Source organism: Carcharodon carcharias, chromosome 11, assembly GCF_017639515.1.
Source record: "Carcharodon carcharias isolate sCarCar2 chromosome 11, sCarCar2.pri, whole genome shotgun sequence".
Classification (NCBI taxonomy): Eukaryota; Metazoa; Chordata; class Chondrichthyes; order Lamniformes; family Lamnidae; genus Carcharodon; species Carcharodon carcharias.
In genome coordinates this window covers 54,292,500-54,316,629 of record NC_054477.1, presented here as the reverse complement: position 1 = coordinate 54,316,629, position 24,130 = coordinate 54,292,500, and the positions used below count along the sequence as shown (strand labels likewise).

The window sequence follows — 24,130 nt, the reverse complement described above, 5'->3', positions numbered from 1 at the left end:
CCGCAATTGAGTGAGGGGAAGATGGGGATTGCAGGTTAGGGGGTGGTCACAGGCTAGGGGTGGAGTGAGTTCAGAAGAAAGGAAAGGGGAGTGACCTTCAGCGCCCACCGCAACCCCCCTCCCCCTTCCCAATGCCAAGTCTCTCGCAGGCACTGATAGGGTTTGCTTTTTGATTCCTTCGCATGGCAATTCACCCGCTCGCCACTGGTTAAATACCACCGGGGGGGGATTAATTGCCCACTTAAGAGCCGTCCACAAGCTTTCCCATCCCGGACTTAATCAGTCGAGAACAGGAAAGCAGCGGGTTCCCATCATGCACTCCCCCCACCTTTAAACTTGCCACTTGGGGGCCATTAAATTCCATGTCCACTGTTTCAGTATAGGTATAACACTGGCATCTACCCAACAAAGTAGAAAATGCTCTGGTATGTCCTGTCTACAAAAAGCAGGGCAAATCCATTCCACCCAATTATCACCCCATCAATCTATCCTGAGTCATCAGCAAAGTGATGAAAGGTGTCATCGACAATGTTTTCAAGTGGCACATACTCATCAATAATCTGCTCAAAGATGCTCGGTTTTGTGTTCTACCAGCATCATTCAACTCCAAACCTCATTACAGCCTTATCCCAAACACTGGCAAAAGAGCCAAATTCCAGAGGTGAGGTGAGAGTGACTGCCCTTAATATCAAGGCAGCATTTGACTGAGTATGGTATAAAGAAGCTCTTAAAACTGAAATCAGTGGGAGTCAGGAAGGAAGTTTTACACACCCTGAAGTTGTACTTAGTACGAAGGAAGATGGTAGTGGTTGTTGGAGGTCAATCATTTTAGACCCAGAACATCACTGCAGGAATTCCTCAGGGCAGTTTCCTAGGCTAAATAATCTTCAGCTACTGTATCAACAATCTTCCCTCCATTATAAGGTCAGGGTGGTATTGTTCACTGATGATTGCACAGCGTTTAGTTCCATTCACAACTCTTCAGCTCTTGTGCCTAAATGCAGCAAGACTTGGACAGTATTCAGACTTGAAGCTGCTAAGTGTCAAGTAATGTTTGCACCACACAAGTGCCAGGCAATGACCACCACCAATAACAGAGTCCCACCAGTTCCCCTTGACATTCAGTGGCATTGCCATCATCAAATTCCCCACCATCAACAACCTGAACATCACAATTGACCAGAAAGATAACTGGACCAGCCACATAGATATTGTAGCTACAAGAGCAGGTCAAAGGTTGGGTATTCGGTAGTGAGTAACTCGCCTGCTGACTCCCCAAAGCCCCTCCACCATTTACAAGGCACAAGTCCAAAGTATGAATACTCCTCACTTGCCCAGGTGAGTGCAGTTTTAGGAACACTGAAAAAACTCAACACAATTCAGGACAAAATAACCTGATTGATTGGCATCCCATCCATTGTTAATTGTATATTAATTGTGGTGAATTGTATGCAAGTGGTGAGCATTAACTGGGGATTGACTTGAGTCCCTATATAAAGGTTCAAGTCACTGTAATCGGGAGCCATGTTGTGGGCGCGCACAGTCCGTAACTTCAGTACCTCGCTGATCCGCAGATCACACTATGAGGAAGGCCCAGGAAAGAACTTGCCATTTTCTGTGGAGAACAAGTGGAAGCTATTGGCAATGATGGCAGTATTCTTTGGCTCCGGCTTTTCTGCTCCATTTGTTTTAGTCTGGCATCAAATGCTCAAGAAATGAGACTGTTATTCAATGGAGCTCCACCTCAACTGTAGTGTGATGTCGCCTGAACAGCTTAAATCCTCATGAGTCTTTGCTGTCAATATTTCCAGTGAGATGTTCTTGTAAATAAAAGTATAAAGACACAGACTGAAACTATGGGGATTGGGTTAGGAGGTACATTCTTGTAATGTGTGGCTCTATAAGTAAATGCTTATAAAAGTACGTAAATATTGGTCCCAATTTTATCCTTCACTAACTGGCTTTCTGGGACATAACACCCACAATCTTAAACATTCATTCCCTCCACTGCTGCACATCGTATCTGCAGTGTGAAGCATGTACAAGGTGCACTACAGTAATCTGTGAAAGCTTCTTCAACAGCACCTTCCCAACCTGTGATCACAACTAGAAAGAAAGACAAGGGCAGCAGGCCAATAAGGAGATAACGGCCTACAACTTCTCCTCCAAGTCACACAGCATCCAGAATTGGAAATATATTGCTGTTCCTTCATTCTTACTGGATCCAAATCCTGGAACGCCCTAACTGACTGCACTGTGGGTGCACCTACACCACACGGGTCGCAGTAGTCCAAGAAAGTGGCTCACTGCCAACTACTCAAGGGCAATTTTGGATGGGCAACAAACAAGGCACCAAGGCCTTGCCAATGACACACATCTACCGAATGAATAAAAAAAGAGATTAGGTGGTTCGTCCAGAGAAAAACAATGGCACAGATCTGATGGACTGAGTGCCTTGTTTCTCTGCTGCAATGTGCTACTCTTCTATGTTCCACAACTCATGCAGATATGTAAAATGAATCTTCAATTGAATGCTGCAGTGCTTTACTTATATCATAACTTAAAAAGAAAAAGTAATGCTGCAAACGACAAAATCCCATTATAAGCATTGTAAATTGGCAGAATTTGGCAAAATTTCATTCAATTATTATCTTAACCTTTTCAGTAATTATGTGAAACACATTTGCCAAGAACAAATTATTAACATTTCATGTAGTCTGTTCATTTGGACATCATAAAAATTTAGAAGACCTTCAACTTCCAAGTCTGGAACAGATCATTCATTATTGCAGCAATGGCTGCCTTGGGCTCGGAGAGAGTGCTAACAGCTGTGAGGTTCCTTTAAAACCTCGCGCTTTTTTCTATTGGAGGGTGTTGTGCAACGGACAGACCTTTGCAGCCCTATTCCTGCTGCAAAAAACAGCTGTGAAAAGGTAGGTGTTTCAGTCAAACTAGGTTTACAAAGTGTGCAGTTGATAAGATTCACTCAGAACTATCTGTGTGGGTAGGCTGGATTTCAAATAAATAACTGCAGAGTTCTAACAATTGCATCAAGCATATTGGATTAGACTTCCCAATTACAGCCAAGAATTACAAAAAAAATTATTGCAAAAAGGATAGATATATCCTTTAATTCCAAAAGTAAACATTTTGACTGTGTTGTATATAAAGCATATTCTTGCATTGCAGTTAGAAAAATAATACACTGGTATTAGGTGTAGGCCACAACCCACCCACCCCTGTCCCCCTCTAACCAACCAACCCACTACTCAGCAGCTGAAGGCCACCCCACCACCTTGAGAAGCACTGCAGTAGTCCTCTATTTATCTACTTGTTGTTTTCAGTCTTTCTGCCTCCCCCACCAAGAGCCTCGGCCCTCATTTTGGTTTCTCATTTTAAAATATCTAACAATAAATGTGGGATACAAATAGATGTTTTGGTGAGGTTGGTGGGTGATGGGGGAAGGAGGTGGTTGCTGGCCCATGAGAACAGAGAAAACTACTGCTCCTGATTTCAGAACGCACTAATCCAGATTCTGAAGCATTGACATTCCCAATTATTATTTTGAAGGATGCTTAACTATTTTCCTACAGATGTGGAGAAATATGTCATACATAGGAACAAGGCCACACAGTGCCTTGAGCCTATTCTACTATTGTATTAGTTTATGGCTGATCTGGGTCTCCAGCATAGAGAATTTGTCAACAACAAGAGTATTGGTGGGGAGGCAAAGACAATTGCACGGAACAAAGTGAAAGAGAAGCAAACCTTAATGTAAGACAGGATGTGGGCAGTGGAGTTTTGAGGAGTTGGACTTTCATGGAATGGTGTCCAATGAGACTGCAAAGCAGAGCATTGCAGAATCTCAGCCTGGAGAGGCTGGAGGTGTAGACTAGGTTTCAGCAGCAAGAGGTAGTAAGGCAACAGTGGGAAACAGTGTTTTCAAGGCAGAAAGACACAGGTGTGATGATGGATAGGATATTGCTAAAAAATCAGCTTAGAGTTAAGTAGAACACCAAGTTTGCCCACCATCAGGTTCAACCTGAATGAACAACTACTGATGGGAATAGGATCCAAAACCACATTATAGAATTCCCCGCAGCAACCAAACAGATTGATTAGCCTTGCCAATGTTGAGTTGGAGAAAGTTCATGTGGAGGGGAGAGCGAGGTGCCAGCAGCATATGAAAACTGCCCTCATGCCTACAGATGGTGTCAGCAAGGAACAACCTTTAACTGAGGATCAGAAGCTTTCCAAAGATTAAACTTTTATCAACATCCAAGGTGATCATGCAGGATTAGAAAAAGTGTGCTCAAGACATTGGACAGGCAGGAATGGAACTAAGTGAAGGCATAAAAACAAAAAAACTGCGGATGCTGGAAATCCAAAACAAAAACAGAATTACCTGGAAAAACTCAGCAGGTCTGGCAGCATCGGTGGAGAAGAAAAGAGTTGACGTTTCGAGTCCTCATGACCCTTCGACAGAACTTGAGTTCGAGTCCAAGAAAGAGTTGAAATATAAGCTGGTTTAAGGTGTGTGTGTGGGGGGCGGAGAGATAGAGAGACAGAGAGGTGGAGGGGAGGGGGGTGGTTGTAGGGACAAACAAGCAGTGATAGAAACAGATCATCAAAAGATGTCAACGACAATAGTACAATAGAACACATAGGTGTTAAAGTTAAAGTTGGTGATATTATCTAAACGAATGTGCTAATTAAGAATGGATGGTAGGGCACTCAAGGTATAGCTCTAGTGGGGTTTTTTTTTAATAATGGAAATAGGTGGGAAAAGGAAAATCTTTATAATTTATTGGAAAAAAAAGGAAGGGGGAAACAGAAAGGGGGTGGGGATGGGGGAGGGAGCTCACGACCTAAAGTTGTTGAATTCAATATTCAGTCCGGAAGGCTGTAAAGTCCCTAGTCGGAAGATGAGGTGTTGTTCCTCCAGTTTCCGTTGGGCTTCACTGGAACAATGCAGCAAGCCAAGGACAGACATGTGGGCAAGAGAGCAGGGTGGAGTGTTAAAATGGCAAGCGACAGGGAGGTTTGGGTCATTCTTGAGGACAGACCGCAGGTGTTCTGCAAAGCGGTCGCCCAGTTTACGTTTGGTCTCTCCAATGTAGAGGAGACCACATTGGGAGCAACGAATGCAGTAGACTAAGTTGGGGGAAATGCAAGTGAAATGCTGCTTCACTTGAAAGGAGTGTTTGGGCCCTTGGACAGTGAGGAGAGAGGAAGTGAAGGGGCAGGTGTTGCATCTTTTGCGTGGGCATGGGGTGGTGCCATAGGAGGGGGTTGAGGAGTAGGGGGTGATGGAGGAATGGACCAGGGTGTCCCGGAGGGAGCGATCCCTACGGAATGCCGATAAGGGGGGGTGAAGGGAAGATGTGTTTGGTGGTGGCATCATGCTGGAGTTGGCGGAAATGGCGGAGGATGATCCTTTGAATGCGCAGGCTGGTGGGGTGATAAGTGAGGACAAGGGGGACCCTATCATGTTTCTGGGAGGGAGGAGAAGGCGTGAGGGCGGATGCGCGGGAGATGGGCCGGACACGGTTGAGGGCCCTGTCAACGACCGTGGGTGGAAAACCTCGGTTAAGGAAGAAGGAGGACATGTCAGAGGAACTGTTTTTGAATGTAGCATCATCGGAACAGATGCGACGGAGGCGAAGGAACTGAGAGAATGGGATGGAGTCCTTACAGGAAGCGGGGTGTGAGGAGCTGTAGTCGAGAGAGCTGTGGGAGTCGGTGGGTTTGTAATGGATATTGGTGGACAGTCTATCACCAGAGATTGAGACAGAGAGGTCAAGGAAGGGAAGGGAAGTGTCAGAGATGGACCACGTGAAAATGATGGAGGGGTGGAGATTGGAAGCAAAATTAATAAATTTTTCCAAGTCCTGACGAGAGCATGAAGCGGCACCGAAGTAATCATCGATGTACCGGAGAAAGAGTTGTGGAAGGGGGCAGGAGTAGGACTGCAACAAGGAATGTTCCACATACCCCATAAAGAGACAGGCATAGCTGGGGCCCATGCGGGTACCCATAGCCACACCTTTTATTTGGAGGAAGTGTGAGGAGTTGAAGGAGAAATTGTTCAGCGTGAGAACGAGTTCAGCCAGACGGAGGAGAGTAGTGGTGGATGGGGATTGTTCGGGCCTCTGTTCGAGGAAGAAGCTAAGGGCCCTCAGACCATCCTGGTGGGGGATGGAGGTGTAGAGGGATTGGATGTCCATGGTGAAGAGGAAGCGGTTGGGGCCAGGGAACTGGAAATTGTTGATGTGACGTAAGGTGTCAGAGGAATCACGGATGTAGGTGGGAAGGGACTGGACAAGGGGAGAGAGAAGGGAGTCAAGATAACGAGAAATGAGTTCTGTGGGGCAGGAGCAAGCTGAGACGATCGGTCTACCGGGGCAGTTCTGTTTGTGGATTTTGGGTAGGAGATAGAAGCGGGCCGTCCGAGGTTGGGCGACTATCAGGTTGGAAGCTGTGGGAGGGAGAACCCCAGAGGAGATGAGGTCAGTGACAGTCCTGGAAACAGTGGCTTGATGTTCAGTGATGGGGTCATGGTCCAGGGAGAGGTAGGAGGAAGTGTCTGCGAGTTGACGCTCAGCCTCCGCGAGGTAGAGGTCAGTGCGCCAGACAACAACAGCACCACCCTTGTCAGCGGGTTTGATGACAATGTCAGGGTTGGACCTGAGAGAATGGAGTGCAGTAAGTTCAGAGAGAGACAGGTTAGAATGGGTGAGAGGAGCAGAGAAATTGAGACGACTAATGTCGCGCCGACAGTTCTCAATGAAAAGATCGAGAGAAGGTAAGAATCCAGAGGGAGGGGTCCAGGTGGAGGGAGAATATTGGAGATGGGTAAAAGGATCCGTTGAACTGGGAGAGGACTCCTGCCCAAAGAAGTGAGCCCGGAGACGAAGACGGCGGAAGAAGAGTTCAGTATCATGCCGAGCCCGAAATTCATTGAGGTGAGGGCGTAAGGGTATGAAACTAATTCCTTTGCTGAGCACTGAACGTCCAGCATCGGAGAGGGGAAGGTCAGGGGGTATAGTGAATACACGGCTGGGGTTGGGATTGGAAGAAAGGGTGGGGACGGAGGGACAGGCAGGGGTGGAGGGTCCTAGATGGGTGTTGGTGTCGATGAGTTGTTGGAGCTTGCGTTCCTTAGCACTTGAGAGAAAGAGAAAAAGTTTCTTGTTGAGGCGTCGGATGAGCCGAAGGATAAAATGAAAGCTGCGCGTGCCCCCAGTTTCATTTTATCCTTCGGCTCATCCGACACCTCAACAAGAAACTTCTCTCGATCTTTTCATTGAGAACTGTCGGCGCGACATTAGTCGTCTCAATTTCTCTGCTCCTCTCACCCATTCTAACCTGTCTCTCTCTGAACTTACTGCACTCCATTCTCTCAGGTCCAACCCTGACATTGTCATCAAATCCGCTGACAAGGGTGGTGCTGTTGTTGTCTGGTGCACTGACCTCTACCTCGCGGAAGCTGAGCGTCAACTCGCAGACACTTCCTCCTACCTCTCCCTGGACCATGACCCCACCACTGAATATCAAGCCATTGTTTCCAGGACTGTCACTGACCTCATCTCCTCTGGGGATCTCCCTCCCACAGCTTCCAACCTGATAGTCGCCCAACCTCGGACGGCCCGCTTCTATCTCCTACCCAAAATCCACAAACAGAACTGCCCCGGTAGACCGATCGTCTCAGCTTGCTCCTGCCCCACAGAACTCATTTCTCGTTATCTTGACTCCCTTCTCTCTCCCCTTGTCCAGTCCCTTCCCACCTACATCCCTGATTCCTCTGACACCTTACGTCACATCAACAATTTCCAGTTCCCTGGCCCCAACCGCTTCCTCTTCACCATGGACATCCAATCCCTCTACACCTCCATCCCCCACCAGGATGGTCTGAGGGCCCTTAGCTTCTTCCTCGAACAGAGGCCCGAACAATCCCCATCCACCACTACTCTCCTCCGTCTGGCTGAACTCGTTCTCACGCTGAACAATTTCTCCTTCAACTCCTCTCACTTCCTCCAAATAAAAGGTGTGGCTATGGGTACCCGCATGGGCCCCAGCTATGCCTGTCTCTTTATGGGGTATGTGGAACATTCCTTGTTGCAGTCCTACTCCTGCCCCCTTCCACAACTCTTTCTCCGGTACATCGATGATTACTTCGGTGCCGCTTCATGCTCTCGTCAGGACTTGGAAAAATTTATTAATTTTGCTTCCAATCTCCACCCCTCCATCATTTTCACGTGGTCCATCTCTGACACTTCCCTTCCCTTCCTTGACCTCTCTGTCTCAATCTCTGGTGATAGACTGTCCACCAATATCCATTACAAACCCACCGACTCCCACAGCTCTCTCGACTACAGCTCCTCACACCCCGCTTCCTGTAAGGACTCCATCCCATTCTCTCAGTTCCTTCGCCTCCGTCGCATCTGTTCCGATGATGCTACATTCAAAAACAGTTCCTCTGACATGTCCTCCTTCTTCCTTAACCGAGGTTTTCCACCCACGGTCCTTGACAGGGCCCTCAACCGTGTCCGGCCCATCTCCCGCGCATCCGCCCTCACGCCTTCTCCTCCCTCCCAGAAACATGATAGGGTCCCCCTTGTCCTCACTTATCACCCCACCAGCCTGCGCATTCAAAGGATCATCCTCCGCCATTTCCGCCAACTCCAGCATGATGCCACCACCAAACACATCTTCCCTTCACCCCCCCTTATCGGCATTCCGTAGGGATCGCTCCCTCCGGGACACCCTGGTCCACTCCTCCATCACCCCCTACTCCTCAACCCCCTCCTATGGCACCACCCCATGCCCACGCAAAAGATGCAACACCTGCCCCTTCACTTCCTCTCTCCTCACTGTCCAAGGGCCCAAACACTCCTTTCAAGTGAAGCAGCATTTCACTTGCATTTCCCCCAACTTAGTCTACTGCATTCGTTGCTCCCAATGTGGTCTCCTCTACATTGGAGAGACCAAACGTAAACTGGGCGACCGCTTTGCAGAACACCTGCAGTCTGTCCGCAAGAATGACCCAAACCTCCCTGTCGCTTGCCATTTTAACACTCCACCCTGCTCTCTTGCCCACATGTCTGTCCTTGGCTTGCTGCATTGTTCCAGTGAAGCCCAACGGAAACTGGAGGAACAACACCTCATCTTCCAACTAGGGACTTTACAGCCTTCCGGACTGAATATTGAATTCAACAACTTTAGGTCGTGAGCTCCCTCCCTCATCCCCACCCCCTTTCTGTTTCCCCCTTCCTTTTTTTTCCAATAAATTATAAAGATTTTCCTTTTCCCACCTATTTCCATTATTAAAAAAAAACCCCCACTAGAGCTATACCTTGAGTGCCCTACCATCCATTCTTAATTAGCACATTCGTTTAGATAATATCACCAACTTTAACTTTAACACCTATGTGTTCTATTGTACTATTGTCGTTGACATCTTTTGATGATCTGTTTCTATCACTGCTTGTTTGTCCCTACAACCACACCCCGCCCCCCCTCCACCTCTCTCTCTCTCTCTCTCTCCGCCCCCCACACACACACCTTAAACCAGCTTATATTTCAACTCTTTCTTGGACTCGAACTCAAGTTCTGTCGAAGGGTCATGAGGACTCGAAATGTCAACTCTTTTCTTCTCCACCGGTGCTGCCAGACCTGCTGAGTTTTTACTAAGTGAAGGCAGTTCACTAAGATGGGCCATAAAAAGGGAGAAGAGATTGATCATGTTTAACGTATTGTGAATCAGAACAGGCAAAGATAGCACAACACTCTGGCAGTGAAAAAAAATCTAAATATCAGACACACTCTGTTTCATCAAATGAGCAGAGAATACTTTTACTATTGACCTTACTGTAAAACAAAATATTTTTGTGGAAAATTTCCTCCCTGCATGGCCACATTTTACCAATCAGTGTAGGAAAGAGCTAAGTTTTCCTTTAAGGCTTCACAGATAATTGAACAAAGTAAGTCACAACCACCACATCCAGTTCAAAGTCAATGTTACCTCTTTTCCATTGTACAGCAACCGCTGTTCCGAAACAGGGAAATCTGTTTCCACATGGATTAACTCCTTGATATCTTGAACAGATGTAGAAGGGATAACCTCATACAGTCTTCTCCCAATGTATTCATGTAGAACAGCTACCTTTGACAACCTTTGAACAAAAAAAACACAAAAAATCTTCCAGTATATGCAACATACAGTGAAAGAAAAGTGGCTTTGCAAATTGGATGCATCACAGGTTAAGTTTAGGGGCATGAAAACATGAAACATTGACATTCTTTTATGTTTTACCCACATATGGACCTGGATTTTAGTCATTGAGGCAGGTAATGGGAATGGGAAAATTTCCGGCTCAGCCCGCTGCCTTGGAAGAAAATGCCTGCAAAGGCGGGATCTTCATTGCTGGTGGGGGTGCTGGGGTCAGGCCAGCCGACCCGAGTAAGAGGTTGGAGGCAGCCACAGGGGATGCCAAGCGCTGGGTATTTAAAAGGCCCACCTTGGTGCTGTGGGACCTCATCCCAGTTAAAACAAAAACAGAAAGGCTCTCCAACCCTCCTTCCTCCTCACCCCCTACACACTCCTTATGCCCCATCCATGCTAGCTCATGTCCCACATGCCCAAGCTATGTCCCTCCACCTACCCCCATATGACTCCTCATGTCCCCATGCTAAGCTATGGCACTTGCATGCCCACTGACCCACTATACACTGTATGAATGCTTTTGCATATGTGTTTCTATATTGAGACATGGATGAGAGTCCAGAAATCCATTACTCCGTTGAAAGACCTGAGTCCCGGCGAAAACATTGATTGATTGCTCTAGCTGTCTGATCTCAGCTGTCAACTTCACAACTTTATTTATAAAAGATTAAGAGGTTTTAAGAGATTGCAGTTTCTTTTATTAATACTTTAAAGGATCTGGATGATTGACACTTTTATTGGGCTGTAGAAAAAAGTTTTGTTTTACATAGTGGAAAGTAATGAATGAATAACTTTTTTTTTACACATCATATTGTCACTATTGGGTTCATTGGTTCTATACAGCATATAGTGGGTCAATGAGCATGGAAGTGTCATAGCTTGGCACGGAGGGTTGGATGGAGGGGCATTGTTTGGCATATGAAGGATGGGTGGAGGGGTATAACTTGGCATAGGGGGCATGAGGGGCCATAGCAGCAAGTGGGTGGGGGTGACGTACCTGGGAATGTGGAGGCGTAAGGATGACCTTTTGAACTCACCTTTCAAAGGGTCCCCTCATGCAGACTGTGATTCACAACATCTCTGTTGTGCCAGGAACAATGACTCTTTAAAAGCCTTGCCAGATTCCATGAAAATTATGGAGGTGTAAGACATGCTTATCTCCGCAATGGAGCCAGCCAGTTCGGGAGTGCCGTGTGTGGGCTTTTGACGCAAACCAGCTCATACCCTTTAAAGGCACTCCTGAAAATCAGAAAGCCCAGGAATGGGGTCAGAAATCCTGGAATCAGGATCCATTGGCCTTTCTTAAAGGGATCCCAAATCATCCTGACTTGGCGAAAATCCAGCCCATGAAGTTTGAAATATCTGGAATCAAAGGGAAGCGATTCTTTTTCAAATCGCTGAATAGGCAAAGCAAGTTTCCAAATAATTTGTTGTCTATTTATTGAAAAATACATGGAAATTCTTTTTAGTTGCTCCCTTTTCTTGTCTCTCATTTACTCATGTTTTACTTTCTTGCTTTGTACCCAGTTTTTTCCCCCTGCTTCATTCCTTCATTTATCATAGAATAGCTACAGCACTGAAGGAGGCCAAGTTACAGAACTTCTCATAGTTTCACTTCAAACTAAGTCACAGGTCTGGCTATTTACTTTTTTTAAAACTGAGTCACACACTGTCACATTACTCAAGCTGCTGGCCACATGCATATTACACTGCATTTACAGAATTCTGAACATGCCTAACCTATCCAGTGACCATTTACTGAAACCAGGTAAAAAAGCATATGCAGTAATATCTGAAGCTCTGGTTTATCACTCAACATGGCACAGGCAATATAGTATAACAGATGCATTCATTTGGGGATTTGGAAATATCTAGCTCAGTCATTTCAAGTTTGAAGAATAGCAGACAGCATGAGTGCTATCAACCACACTAAGCTGGCACAACAAAAACATTAAATGATTTTATATCAATGTCCATTGTATACAACAGACCTTGAGACCATCTTGAACCAGTAATGTGCCACAGCAACCATGCAAATGACCATATCCCATGGATCAGCAGACCACATACAGATAATGAGTGTGGTGTGTTCATATGGCGGCACATGGCACTGAGTGTGGGGATACAGATACCACATACAGATGTTCTTTTAATAGATGTGAACAATACTAATACTTTTCAGCACTTTAATAGTACAAACTGATTCCATAATGGAAATTGAACATAAATATTTAATTCATAAGCCATTCATTATGCTAGAGTTATCAAACTGGATAATTTGCTAAGCAGTTCTGGTGCATCATTTCCTCTTGCTGCTTATCATTTGTGAATGTTGAGCAGTAACTGGCAGTACAATAGTTTCACTGGGCAGAGCTCTCATCTGAAGAGCAACAGAATTCAGATCAATGCTGCAAACCCTTTGGTGTGTAATAACTCAAAATCATTAACATTTTAGATTTGGAATTGTGTCTATGCCTGCTGCTAGCTGACTTTATAGAATGAGTATGTGCATAATCAAGGAAGGTAGTACATGAGTGACAATTAAATCCTCAGCTCTTTATTTAAATACTAAGGACTAAAAATTGGTTTCCTTTTTTTGAGCAAGTGACTCACAATTTGCAGCCCACCTGTAGGTGATGCTGAGGCTTTGGGGAGCCAGGTGAGCCACCTGCTGCAAACTACCCAACATGTGACCTGCTCTCAAATCCAGGACACTTATATGCCTGTTCCAGCTCAGTATCTGGTCAATGGTGACCTCCAGGATATTGATGGTAGGAAACCCAGTAATGCTAACGTCATGGATAATCAAGGGAAGTGTTTACACTCTCTCATTAAAGATGGTCATTGCCTGGTACATGGGTGACACAAAAGTTAATTGCCATCAGCTGAAGCCTGGACATTGTCCAGGTCTTGCTGCATGCGAGCATGGAGTGCATCATTACCTAACAAATTGCAAATGGAGCTTCACAATATGTCATCAAGAATTAGCATCCCCACTTCTGACCTTATGATGGAAGAAAGCTCACTGATAAGAAACCGAAGGTGGTTGGCTCTGGTAAACTGCCCTGAGGAGCTCCCGCAGCAATACTCTGGGGCTGAGATGATTGATCTCCAACAACCACAACCATCTTCTTTTGTGCTAGCTATGACTCCAACCATTGGAGAGCTTTTCTCCTGATCCCCATTGACTTCAGTTTAACTTGAGCTCCTTAGTGCCACACTCAGTCAAGTATTGCCAATCACAATATTCACCTCATCCCTTGAAATTGACTTCTGTTTGACAAGACTGCAATGAGATGTTGAGCTGAATTCTTCTGGTGGAACCCAAACTGGGTTATTACTAAGTGCTACTTGATGGCATTGTTGATCACTTTGCTTTTTATTGGGGGTAGGCTAATAGGGAGGTAACTGAAGTATTGGATTTATCCTGCTTTTTGTGGACAGGGTGACATACATGATGAATTGCCAGGGGCATGGTTCATTCTGGAGCACAGGTCCACAGCACTACAGCTGGGACGCTGTCAGGGCCCGTGGACTGGAGTGTATTAGAAACTTAGCTCCATCCCTGTACCATAATAAGCATTGGAGAAGTGATCACTCCTCTTCCTCAATGTTAAAATCTGGGTGTGGTATCGAGGGAAAGCCTTGCAGATCCTTGTGGGGAAAGACATCAGGGGAATTTTAACCTCAAAACCAGATGGGTTTGGGCTGGGAGTGAGGTTAAAGTATTAAAATCTTGAATAACAATGAGGTTCACAGTCTCATTATAATATTTAAAGTATCGGTTCGCCTCATTGGAGCAGGTTGGCCTCCTGCCCATCTTTCTGTCTCTGTTAAAACTGGATATGGGCAAGTTAGAGGTGTCTTTGGGTCAGGATACAAGATTTTAATACTTTAACCTCACTGCCAGCCCAACCTCACTGCCAGCCCAATCCCACTTGCTTATTATGGCACAGAGATGGAGCTAAGTTCCTAATACACTCCAGTCCACATCAAAAACTTACCAGAATTCAGTACTCAATTCTCACTCATCAAAAACTTACTCAGAATTCAGCCAATAAATTGTCAGCCTCAGTGAGTCACAAGGACCTACCAACTCCATCTGTCTCCCTGAGACTGAACTAGACAGTTCGCAATTTTGCTGTCATATCTGACCCTGAGTTGAACTTCTGACACCATCACTAACACCGCCTATTTCCATCTCTGAAACACTGCCTCATTCTGTCCCTGCCTCAGTTCATCTGCAGCTGAAACCCTCATTCGTGCCTTTGCTACTTCCAGAGTTGGCTATTCCAATACACTCCTGGCTGGTTCCCTACATTTTATCATGTTCAAATCTGACGTCATCCAAAGCTCTGCTGCACACATCCTAACTTACGACTTGTCCTGTTCACCCAATATTCGTGTGCTCGCTGACCAACATTGTCTTCCAGTTGAGCAACGCCTCATTTTTAAAATTTTCATCCTTGTTTTCAAGACCATAAATGGCCTCATTCGTCCCCATCCATGTAATCTCCACCAGCCCCACAAGGTCAAAAGAAAATAAGAAATAGGAGCAAGAATAGGCCATTCAGCGGCTTGAGCGGCTTTTCCACAATTCAGAAAGATCATAGTTGATCTGATTGTGGGCTTAACTCCACTTTCCTGCCTGTCCCCCATAACTCATAACTCCCTTGTCAGTCAATCAAAAATCTAACTCAGCCTTGAATATTTTCAATGACCCAGACCCCACTGCTCCCTTTGGAAGAGAATTCCAAAGTCTAATGACCCTTTGATAGAAGAAATTCCTCCTCACCTCCATCTTAAATGGGAGACTTCTTATTTTTAAACTGTGCCCCCATGTCCTAGGTCAGGATTTTCCGGTGCCACCTGCAGCAGGATTCATCATGGGTGGGACGGAAGATTCGGAGAGGCAGCCAAACGAAATTGAATCTCGGCAGAAATTTAAAGCCCCGCCCGTTCCCCCATGTGGGGAAACAACCCTATCAAACTCCCTCAGATCTTATATGTTTCAATAATAACACCTCTCATTCTTCTATATTCCAGTGAATATAGGTCCGACCTGCTTAACCGTTCCTCATAAAACAAACCCCTAATCCCATGAATTAGCCTAGTGAACCTTCTCTGAATTGCTTCCAATGCAAGTACATCTCTCCTTACGTAAGGAGACCAAAACTGTACATGGTACTTCAGGTGGAGTTTCAACAATGCCTTGAACTGCTATAGCAAGATTTGCAATAATCATTTGCAGATGGTCAGTAAAGGCCAACATTCCGTTTGCCTTCTTAATTACTTGCTGTACCTGCCTGCTGACTTACATTCATGTACAAGGACACCAAGATGCCTTTGCACTGCAGCATTCTGCAATCTCTCTCCATTAAAATAATATTCTGCTTTTCCATTCTTCCTGCCAAAGTGTACAACCTCACATTTTTCCACATTATGATCCATCTGCCAATTTTTTGCCCAAGCACTTAACCTAACTATATCCCTTTGCAGACTCTTTGCATCCTCCTCACAACATGCTTTCTTAACTATCTTTGAATCATTACCAAATTTGGCTACAATACAGTATGTCTCTTCATCCAAGTCGTTAATAGTCGACCGTAAATAGATGAGGCCCAAGCACTGGTCCCTGCAGCATTGCACTAGTTACAGTTTGCCAATCTGAAAATGACCCATTAATCCCGACTCTGTTTCCTGTTATTCGCCAAACCTCTCTCCATGCTAGATTATCACCCTCAAGTCCATGAGCTCTTATCTTACATAGTAACCTTTTACATGGCACCTGATAAAATCCCGTTTGGAAATCCAAATATCCTACATCTATTGGTTCCTCTTTATCCACCCTGCTTGTTACATCCACAAAGAACTCTAATAAATTTGTAAAACACAATTTCCCTTTCACAAAACCATGTTGACTCTGCCTGATTGTATTATGATTTTTTAGATGTCCTGATACCACCTCCTCAATAATGGATGTCACCATTTTCTCAATGACTAATGGCCTATAGTTTCTTCTTTCTGTCTCCCTCCTTGCTTGAATAGTGGAGTTATATTTGCAGTTTTCGAATCCGTTGGGACCTTTTCAGAATCTAGGGAATTTTGGAAGATTACAACAAATGCATCCACTATCTCTGTAACCACTTTAAAACCCTAGGATGCAGGCCATCAAATCCAGGGGACTTGTCAGCCTTTAGTCCCATTAGTTTTCCCTGTACTTTTTCTCTAGTGATCCTAATTGTTTTAAGTTGCTCTCTCCCTTTTGCTTCTTGATTTTCAACTATTCTTGGGATTCTTTCTGTGCCTTCTACTGTGAAGAACAGATACAAAATACTTGTTCAAAGTCTCTGCCCTTTCCTTGCTTCCCATTTTTAATTATAACTCAGTCTCACCTTCCAAGGAAATAACCCTTACTTTAGCTATTTTCTTGCTTTTCACATACTTGCAGAAGCTTTTACTGTGTTTTTATATTTCTTGCTGGTATTCTCTCATTCTCAATTTCTCACTCTTTATAATTTTTAAGTCATCCTTTGCTGGTTTCTAAATTTTTCCCAATATTCTGGCCTACCACCAAACTTTGCAATATTGTTTGCCTTTTCTTTCAACTTGATACCTTCCTTAACTTCCTTAGTAAACCACGGATGGTGCATTCTTCTCATAGTCATTCCCTCTCAATGGAATTTTTCTTCATTGAGAGTTGTAAATGTCTGCCATTGCTTCCCTACTGTCTTACCTTCTAACCTATCTATCCAGCCCACTTTAGCTAACTCCATCTTCTGCCCTTGTATTTGCCTTTATTTAAGTTTAAGACTCAAATTTCTCACCCTCAAATTAAATGTGAAATTCTATCATGTTATAATCACTCTTACCTGGAGGATCCTTTACAATGAGATTATTAATTAATCCTGTCACATTACGAGGTCGGAAATAGCCTGTTCCATGGCTGGTTCCAGAATGTATTACTCTAAGAAACTGACCCAAACACACTCATAGACTCAGAGACGTTTACAGTACAGAAGGAGGCCACTCGGCCCATCGTGTCCACACCGCTCAACAAAGATCTGACTACATGAATCCCATTTTCCAGCGCTTGGCCCATAGCCCTGAAGGCTATGGCAACACAAATGAATATCTAAATACTTCTTAAATGTTACGAGAGTTTGTGACTCAACCACCCTTTCAGGCAGTGATTTCCAAACTACCACCATCCTCTGGGTGAAAAAAATTCTCCTCAACTCCCCTCTTAGCCTTCTACCTCTTACCTTAATCTCTGACCCCTGGTTATAGACCCATCTGCTAGTGGAAAAGATGCCTTCCTATCCACCCGATCAATGCCCCTCATAATCTTATACACCTCTATCAGCAACCTTCGCTGCTCCAAGGAAAACAACCCCAGCTTATCCAATCTTGCCTCATAGCTCAGACCCTCCAACCCAGGCAACAGCCTGGTAAATCTCCTCTGCACCCTCTCCAGTGCAATCACATCCTTCTTATAATGTCGTGACCAGAACTGCACACCGTACTCCACTTGTGGCCTAACCAGCATTTTATACAGTTCCAGCATAACCTCCCTGCTCTTGTATTCTATGCCTCAGCTAGTAAAGGCAAGTATCCCATATGCCTCCTTAACCACCTTATCTACCTGATCTGCTACCTTCAGGGATCTGTGGACATGCACACCAAGATCCCTCTGATCTTCAGTACTTTCCAGGATCCTACCACGTGTAATCCCTTGCCTTGTTAGCCCTCCCCAAGTGCATTACCTCACTTTTCCAGGTTGAATTCCATTCGCCACTGCTCTGCCCATCTGACCAGTCCATTGATATCCTCCTGCAGTTTATGGCTATCCTCCTCACTATTTACCATCATACCAATTTTCGTGTCATCCGCAAATCTCTTGATCATACCCCCTACATTTAAGTCCAAATCATTTCTGTACACCACAAACAGCAAGGGTCCCAGCACTGAGCCCTGCGGAACCCACATTGGAAACAGACTTCCAGTCACAAAAACATCCCTCTACCATCACACACTGCTTCCTGACTCTCAGCCAATTTTGGATCCAATGTGCCACTTTGCCTTGGAACCCATGGGCTCTTACCTTCTTAACCTGTCTGCCAAGAGGGACCTTATCAAAAGCCTTACTAAAGTCCATGCAGACCACATCAAATGCATTACCCTCCTGGTTATCTCCTCAAAAAATTCAATCAAATTTGTCAAACAATCTTCTCTTAACAAATCCATGCTGACTGTCCCTGATTAATCCGTGTCTCTCCAAATGCAAATATATTCTGTCCCTCATAATTCTTTCTAGCAACTTGCCCACCACCAAGGTTAAACTGACTGACCTGTAATTTCCTGGTCTATCCTTTCCTCCCTTTCTTAGTAATGGGACAACGTTAGCACTCGTTCCATCCTCTGGTACCTCAACTGTGGCCAGAAAGGATTTGAAAATTACTGCTAGGGCCCCTGGTATCTCTTCCCTTGCCTCCCTCAACAGCCTGAGATACATATCATCTGAGCCTGCGGATTTATCCACTTTTAAGACCGTTAAACCCACTAGTACCTACTCTCTCTTTCTATGTTAATTTCCTCTAATATTTCACAGTCCTCCACCCTGATGTCTATACCTGCCTCGTTCTTTTCCATTGCGAAGACCGATGAAAAGTATTCATTGAGGGCTGTACCCTCGTCTTCCAAGTCCACACACACATTACCTCTAAGGTCCCTAATTGGCCCCACTCTTTCCCTAGTTATTCTCTTGCTATATATATATATTTAAAAATCCTTTGGCTTTTCCTTTATTCTACGCACCGGAGCTTTCTCCTGCACTCTCTTAGCTTTCCTGATTTCCTTTTTAAGTCCCCCTCTGCACTTTTTATATTCCTCTTGGGACTCTGCCGTATTGAGCCCTTGGTATCTGCCATAAGCTTCTCTATTTTTACTTAATCGTAACCTTTATGTCCCTTGACATCCAGGGTTCTCCGGGCTTGGTTTCCCCCACCCGCCCTTTGTCTTTACAGGAACATATTTGCCCTGTACTCACGCCATTTCCTTTTTGAATGCCTCCTACTTATCTGACACAGTTATATTTGCAAGTAGCTGCTCCCGATCCACTTGGGCCAAATCATATCTCATCTTCGTAGAATTAGACTTTCCCAGTTTAGAATTTTTATTCTGGACCCAACCTTATCCTTTTCCATAACTATCCTAAATCTATCTGAGTTATGGTCACTATCTCCAAAATGCTCCCCTACTGAAACGCCTTCCACCTACCCGGGCTCATTTCTGAGTATTAGGTCCAGAACTGCCCTCTCCCTTGTTGGGCTTTCTACGTACTGGCTAAAAAAGCTCTGCTGGATGCAACTTAAGAATTTTGCTCCCTCCCTACCTTGCACACTAAAACTATCCCAGTTAATATTTGGGTAGTTAAAATCCCCCTATTATTACTGCCTTAATATCCTTACATTTCTCTGAAATTTGATTACATATTCGATCCTCCACCTCTCCCTGACTGTTTGGGGGCCTACAGTACACACACAACAGTGTGTTTGCCCCTTTTGTGTATTTTGCTTCTACCCATATGGCCTTATTTGATGAACCTTCCAAGATATCATCCCTCCTCACTGCTATAATTGATTCCTTGATCAATATTGCAATACCCCCTCCTCTTCTATCCCTCTCTCTATTTTGTCTGAATATCCTATAACCAGGAATGTTGAGCTGCCATTCCTGTCCTTCTTTTAGCTAAGCTTCATTCAGAGCTATGATATCATACTCTGATGTATCTATCTGTGCCCTCAGCTTGTCCGTCTTATTCGTCAGGCTCCGTGCATTAAAACATATTCCATTTAACCTTGCTAAACTCACTTCTTTCTTATCTAGCCTATGTTTCCTCTGCCTTCCAACTCACTTATTAGTGTTTTAACTTCTAATTCCATCTCACTTTCTCTCCCCTCTGAACTACTTTTTGGGATCCCAATTTAAATTGGCATCCCGCCAATTTAGCTTAAATCCACCCCAACAACATTAGCAAATCTCCCTGTGAGGATGTTGGTCCTGTTCCTGTACAGATGTAACCTGTACACTCTATGAACTCATCCTCCAGGCTACGTTTTTTTCAATTTGATTTGCCCAATCTATATGAAGATTAAAATCTCCCATGCTTATTGCAGTAACTTTCTTACCAGCCCCCATTATTTCTTGATTTATATTCAATCCTACAGTGTTACTGTCAGATGACCCATAAACTACTCCCACCAGTGACTTCTTTCCTCTTCTACTTCTTAACTCCACCCAAACTGATTTGCATTTTGATCCTCCAAACCTAGATCATTCCTCACTATTCAACTGATCTTATCCTTTATTAACTGAGCCACCCCATCTCCTTTTCCTTTCTTCCTGTCCTTCCGAAATGTCAAATACCCTTGAGTATTCAGGTCCCAGATGTGGTCACTTTTCAACCATATCAATTTAATGTCTATCATATCATACTCATTTATTTCAATGCTATCAATTCATCCATCTAGTTATGAATGCCATGTGCAGATAAAGAGTCTTTAATTGTCTTTTTGCCACAATTCATTGTTCTGACCTTATTTGCTGGTGCATAATTATGTCTGTATCCTCCGTCCCTTCCAGTCACACCTTGGTTATCATTACCTGCTTTGCTACCCCACATTATTGTCTTGTCCTTTCTCCTTAACTTTTGAAATCTCCCCTAACATGAACCCTCCAACTATTTAGTTTAAAGTCCTATGTACAGCCCTAGTTATATGATTCCCTAGTGCACTGGTCCCAGCATGGTTCAGGTGAGGGCCATTCCAGTGGTACAGCTCCCTTTTTCCCCAGTTCTGCTGCCAGTGCCCAATGAATTGAAACACATTTCTCCTACATCAACCTTTGAGCTTTTACCTTTGTAATTCTGCTTTTTAACTGAGTCCCTATTTGCTCATACTCCCTTAGCAGAGCCTCTTTAGACCATAAGGCCATAAGACGTAGGAGAAGTAGGCCATTCGGACCATCGAGTCTGCTGCTCCATTCAATGACATCATGACTGATCTGAAATTCTTCAATTCCACTTTCCTGCCTTTTCCCCATAATCCTTGATTCCCTTAATGATTAAAATCTGTCTATCTCAGCCTAGAATATACTTAACAAACCAGCCTCTACAGCACTTAGTGGTAAAGAATTCCACAGATTGACTACCCTCTGAAAGAAGAAATTCCTCTTCATCTCTGTTTTAAATGGGTGCCCCCTTACTCTGAGAGTATGCCCTCTGGTCCTAGACTCTCCCACAAGGGGAAACAACCTCTCAGCATCTACCCTGTCAAGCACCCTGAGAATCTTATATGTTTCAATAAGGTCACCTCTCATTCTTCTAAACTCTAATGAGTACAGGTCCAACCTACTTAACCTTTCCTAATAAGAAAATCCCTCCATACCTTGGATCAACCTAGTGAACCTTCTCTGGACTGCCTCCAATGCCAGTATATCTTTCCTTAAATAAGGGGACCAGAATTGTTCACAGTATTCTAGGTGTGGTCTCACTAGTGCATTGTACAGTTTTACAAGACTTCCCTATTTTTATATTCCATTCACCCTCACCTGGACCATGACAACTGGATCCCTTCCCTCCAGCCTGAGATGTTCCTAACCCTAGCACCAGGCAGTCAATACAGCCTTCAGGACTGATGCTTTTGGCTGCAGAGAACAAACCTCCAGGGCATCTACGTTCATCTCATTCTGGCCTCTTATAAGCATCCTAATTTTAATTACTCCAACACTGGTGGCCATACCGTCAGCTACCTCGGCCCCAAGCTCTGGAATTCCCTCTTTCCTCCTTTTAAACCTATCTTTCTGATCAAACTTTTGGCTGCCTGTCCTAATATTGCCTTACATGGCCTCATGTCAAATTCTGTGTAGCAGCTTAGGAAGTTTTACTGCATTAGAGGTATAAATACAAGTTGCTGTGGTGAGAATTGCTAATGTCACCCCAGTGCAGAAGAGGAACTTCTCCTTGAGGTTGAGGTTGGGGGAAAACACAATATCTGACTAGGGAGCATTCAATAGTTCATTTCACCAGTTATCATATTCCTCTCCTTAAAAAGCATTAAAAACAAAAATATTTTTGTATTTTTATATTTGAAATAAGGTAAGTGCCAAGTTACTCTATGGATATGAGTTCTTAAAAAAAAAAACAGGCTGGCGACATTAGCTTGCATTCACACTATTAAGTCTGGGCATGATTAATATGCAGAATCAATGTGCCAACCCCCTCCAAGACCTGGAGAGGGGCGGCTGGTGGATCAGGCTCCACTGTCGCCCATCTGGACCGACAGGAGAAAAGGAAATGCCATGAGTGCGGCATTCGATTAACATTCCCGCTAACCTCATTCAGAGGTCATACGCAAACGATTCTGTTTTCTGAAACTGGAATGAGAATTCCAGTTTGAAAGGAGGGTTCTCCAGGAGCTGCCTGCATGAGCCACACTGGGTGTCAGTGCTTTGTCCCTACCTCACTCCCAGCCGGTTCTCCATCTCTGCCCTCTCCTCTCTCTCTCTGCTGCTAGGAGCCAAGGCGACTCATGGATTCAATGCGCTCTAACTCCGCCCGGAAAAAGCCGGCAGTCTCTGCAGCCATCCAGAGGAACCGTTATGTCCCGCACTTTTCGCTGATCCTTCCTTTTCACAGTTCAAACCAAACGTTGTTCGTGCGAACCATTCCGCTTTCAGACCGCGCTTCACTTTTTCAAATTCTTGTGAAATCAGAAGAACTTCTCCGTTTGCTTTCGCTCTTCCAACTCAACTTGCTGGGTTCTTCATTTTTCTTTTTTTAAAAAAAGGACTTTACTGTGGGGTCTCTTTGCGTCCGAAATCTTCAAGCCCCGCACTACAGGAAAATAAAAAATGAAATCATTAGGAGTCAGGGGTCAGTCACTTCCTGCTACAGTCATGGATACATCTCATCTGAGTGTGTTGCTAATTATAAATCGCTTCGATTCAACTCCACCGGGGAAAGTATTACTCAGAGCTTGTACTTTGCATGCTGGAAGCTGTAGTCTGAAAAGCAATATGGGCCCGATTTCCCTCCTCCCACCTCTTCAGTTTGACAGTTCCCCTGAATCTTTAACTGTGTGATAATTCAAAATTCCATTGTTGTGATATACATTGAAATATTTTCTGCGAAACGTTGTATTAATTCTTGGAGTACTGTCCTCAATGCTGACAAGTGGAAAGATAATGAATGATCGAAAGAGAAGTTGAGACGATTTTTTTTTCACTAGAACTGAGAAAGTTCATGGGCCACCTGTAGGATTGCCAGCTCCTGTTGGACATATTCCAGGAGGTCATCTCATGATCTCCTGCCTCCAGCCGTACTCCTGCCATTGGCCACCCAACATGTCCATCCCAGCATTGTACTACTCACCTTCCCACATCAGCTGAATAGTGAATAGACTCTTCATTACCCAATTGAAGGATACTTGACAGTCAGAATATAAGAAATAGGAGCAGGAGTAGGGCATTCGGCCCCTTGAGCCTGATCCATCATTCAATAAGATCATGGCTGATCTGTGGTCTTAACTACACACTTTCCTACCTGCATCCCCCACTCCCCCACACACCCACCCCCATAACTCTTACCTCCCTTGTCAATCAAAAATCTGTCTAACTTAGCGTCGAATATATTCAATGACCCAGCCTTCACAGCTCGCTGAGAAAGAGAATTTAAAACACCAATGACCTTTTAGATAAGAAGTTCCTCCTCATCTCCATCTTAAGTGGGAGAGGCCTTATTTTTAAACTGTGTCCCCTAGTTCTAGATTCCTCCATGAAAGGAAACATCCTTTCAGCATCCAGCCTGTCAAGCCCCCTCAGAATCTTATATGTTTCAATAAGGTT

The 24,130-nt window shown here is 44.5% G+C and overlaps 2 protein-coding genes across 2 annotated transcripts in view; one reads left to right on the top strand and one right to left on the bottom strand.

Annotated features, from left to right (window-relative positions):
- The window catches only part of sacs (sacsin molecular chaperone), a 123,291-nt gene extending 100,098 nt beyond the window's left edge, over positions 1 to 23,193 (bottom strand). Inside the window, exons 1-2 of the mRNA XM_041199255.1 lie at positions 22,746 to 23,193; positions 10,025 to 10,175 (exon numbers count right to left, since the gene is read on the bottom strand). Of these exons, the coding sequence (XP_041055189.1) occupies positions 10,025 to 10,175; positions 22,746 to 22,768 (174 nt within the window). The 5' untranslated portion in view covers positions 22,769 to 23,193. The remainder of the gene's footprint in view (positions 1 to 10,024; positions 10,176 to 22,745) is intronic.
- Positions 1,512 to 1,781, top strand: LOC121284121 (cytochrome c oxidase subunit 7C, mitochondrial-like). Its single transcript, XM_041199256.1, has one exon. It carries the CDS (start codon positions 1,525 to 1,527, stop codon positions 1,717 to 1,719), a length of 195 nt encoding a protein of 64 aa, XP_041055190.1. The 5' UTR covers positions 1,512 to 1,524; the 3' UTR covers positions 1,720 to 1,781.
- Positions 23,194 to 24,130: the final 937 nt, after the last annotated feature.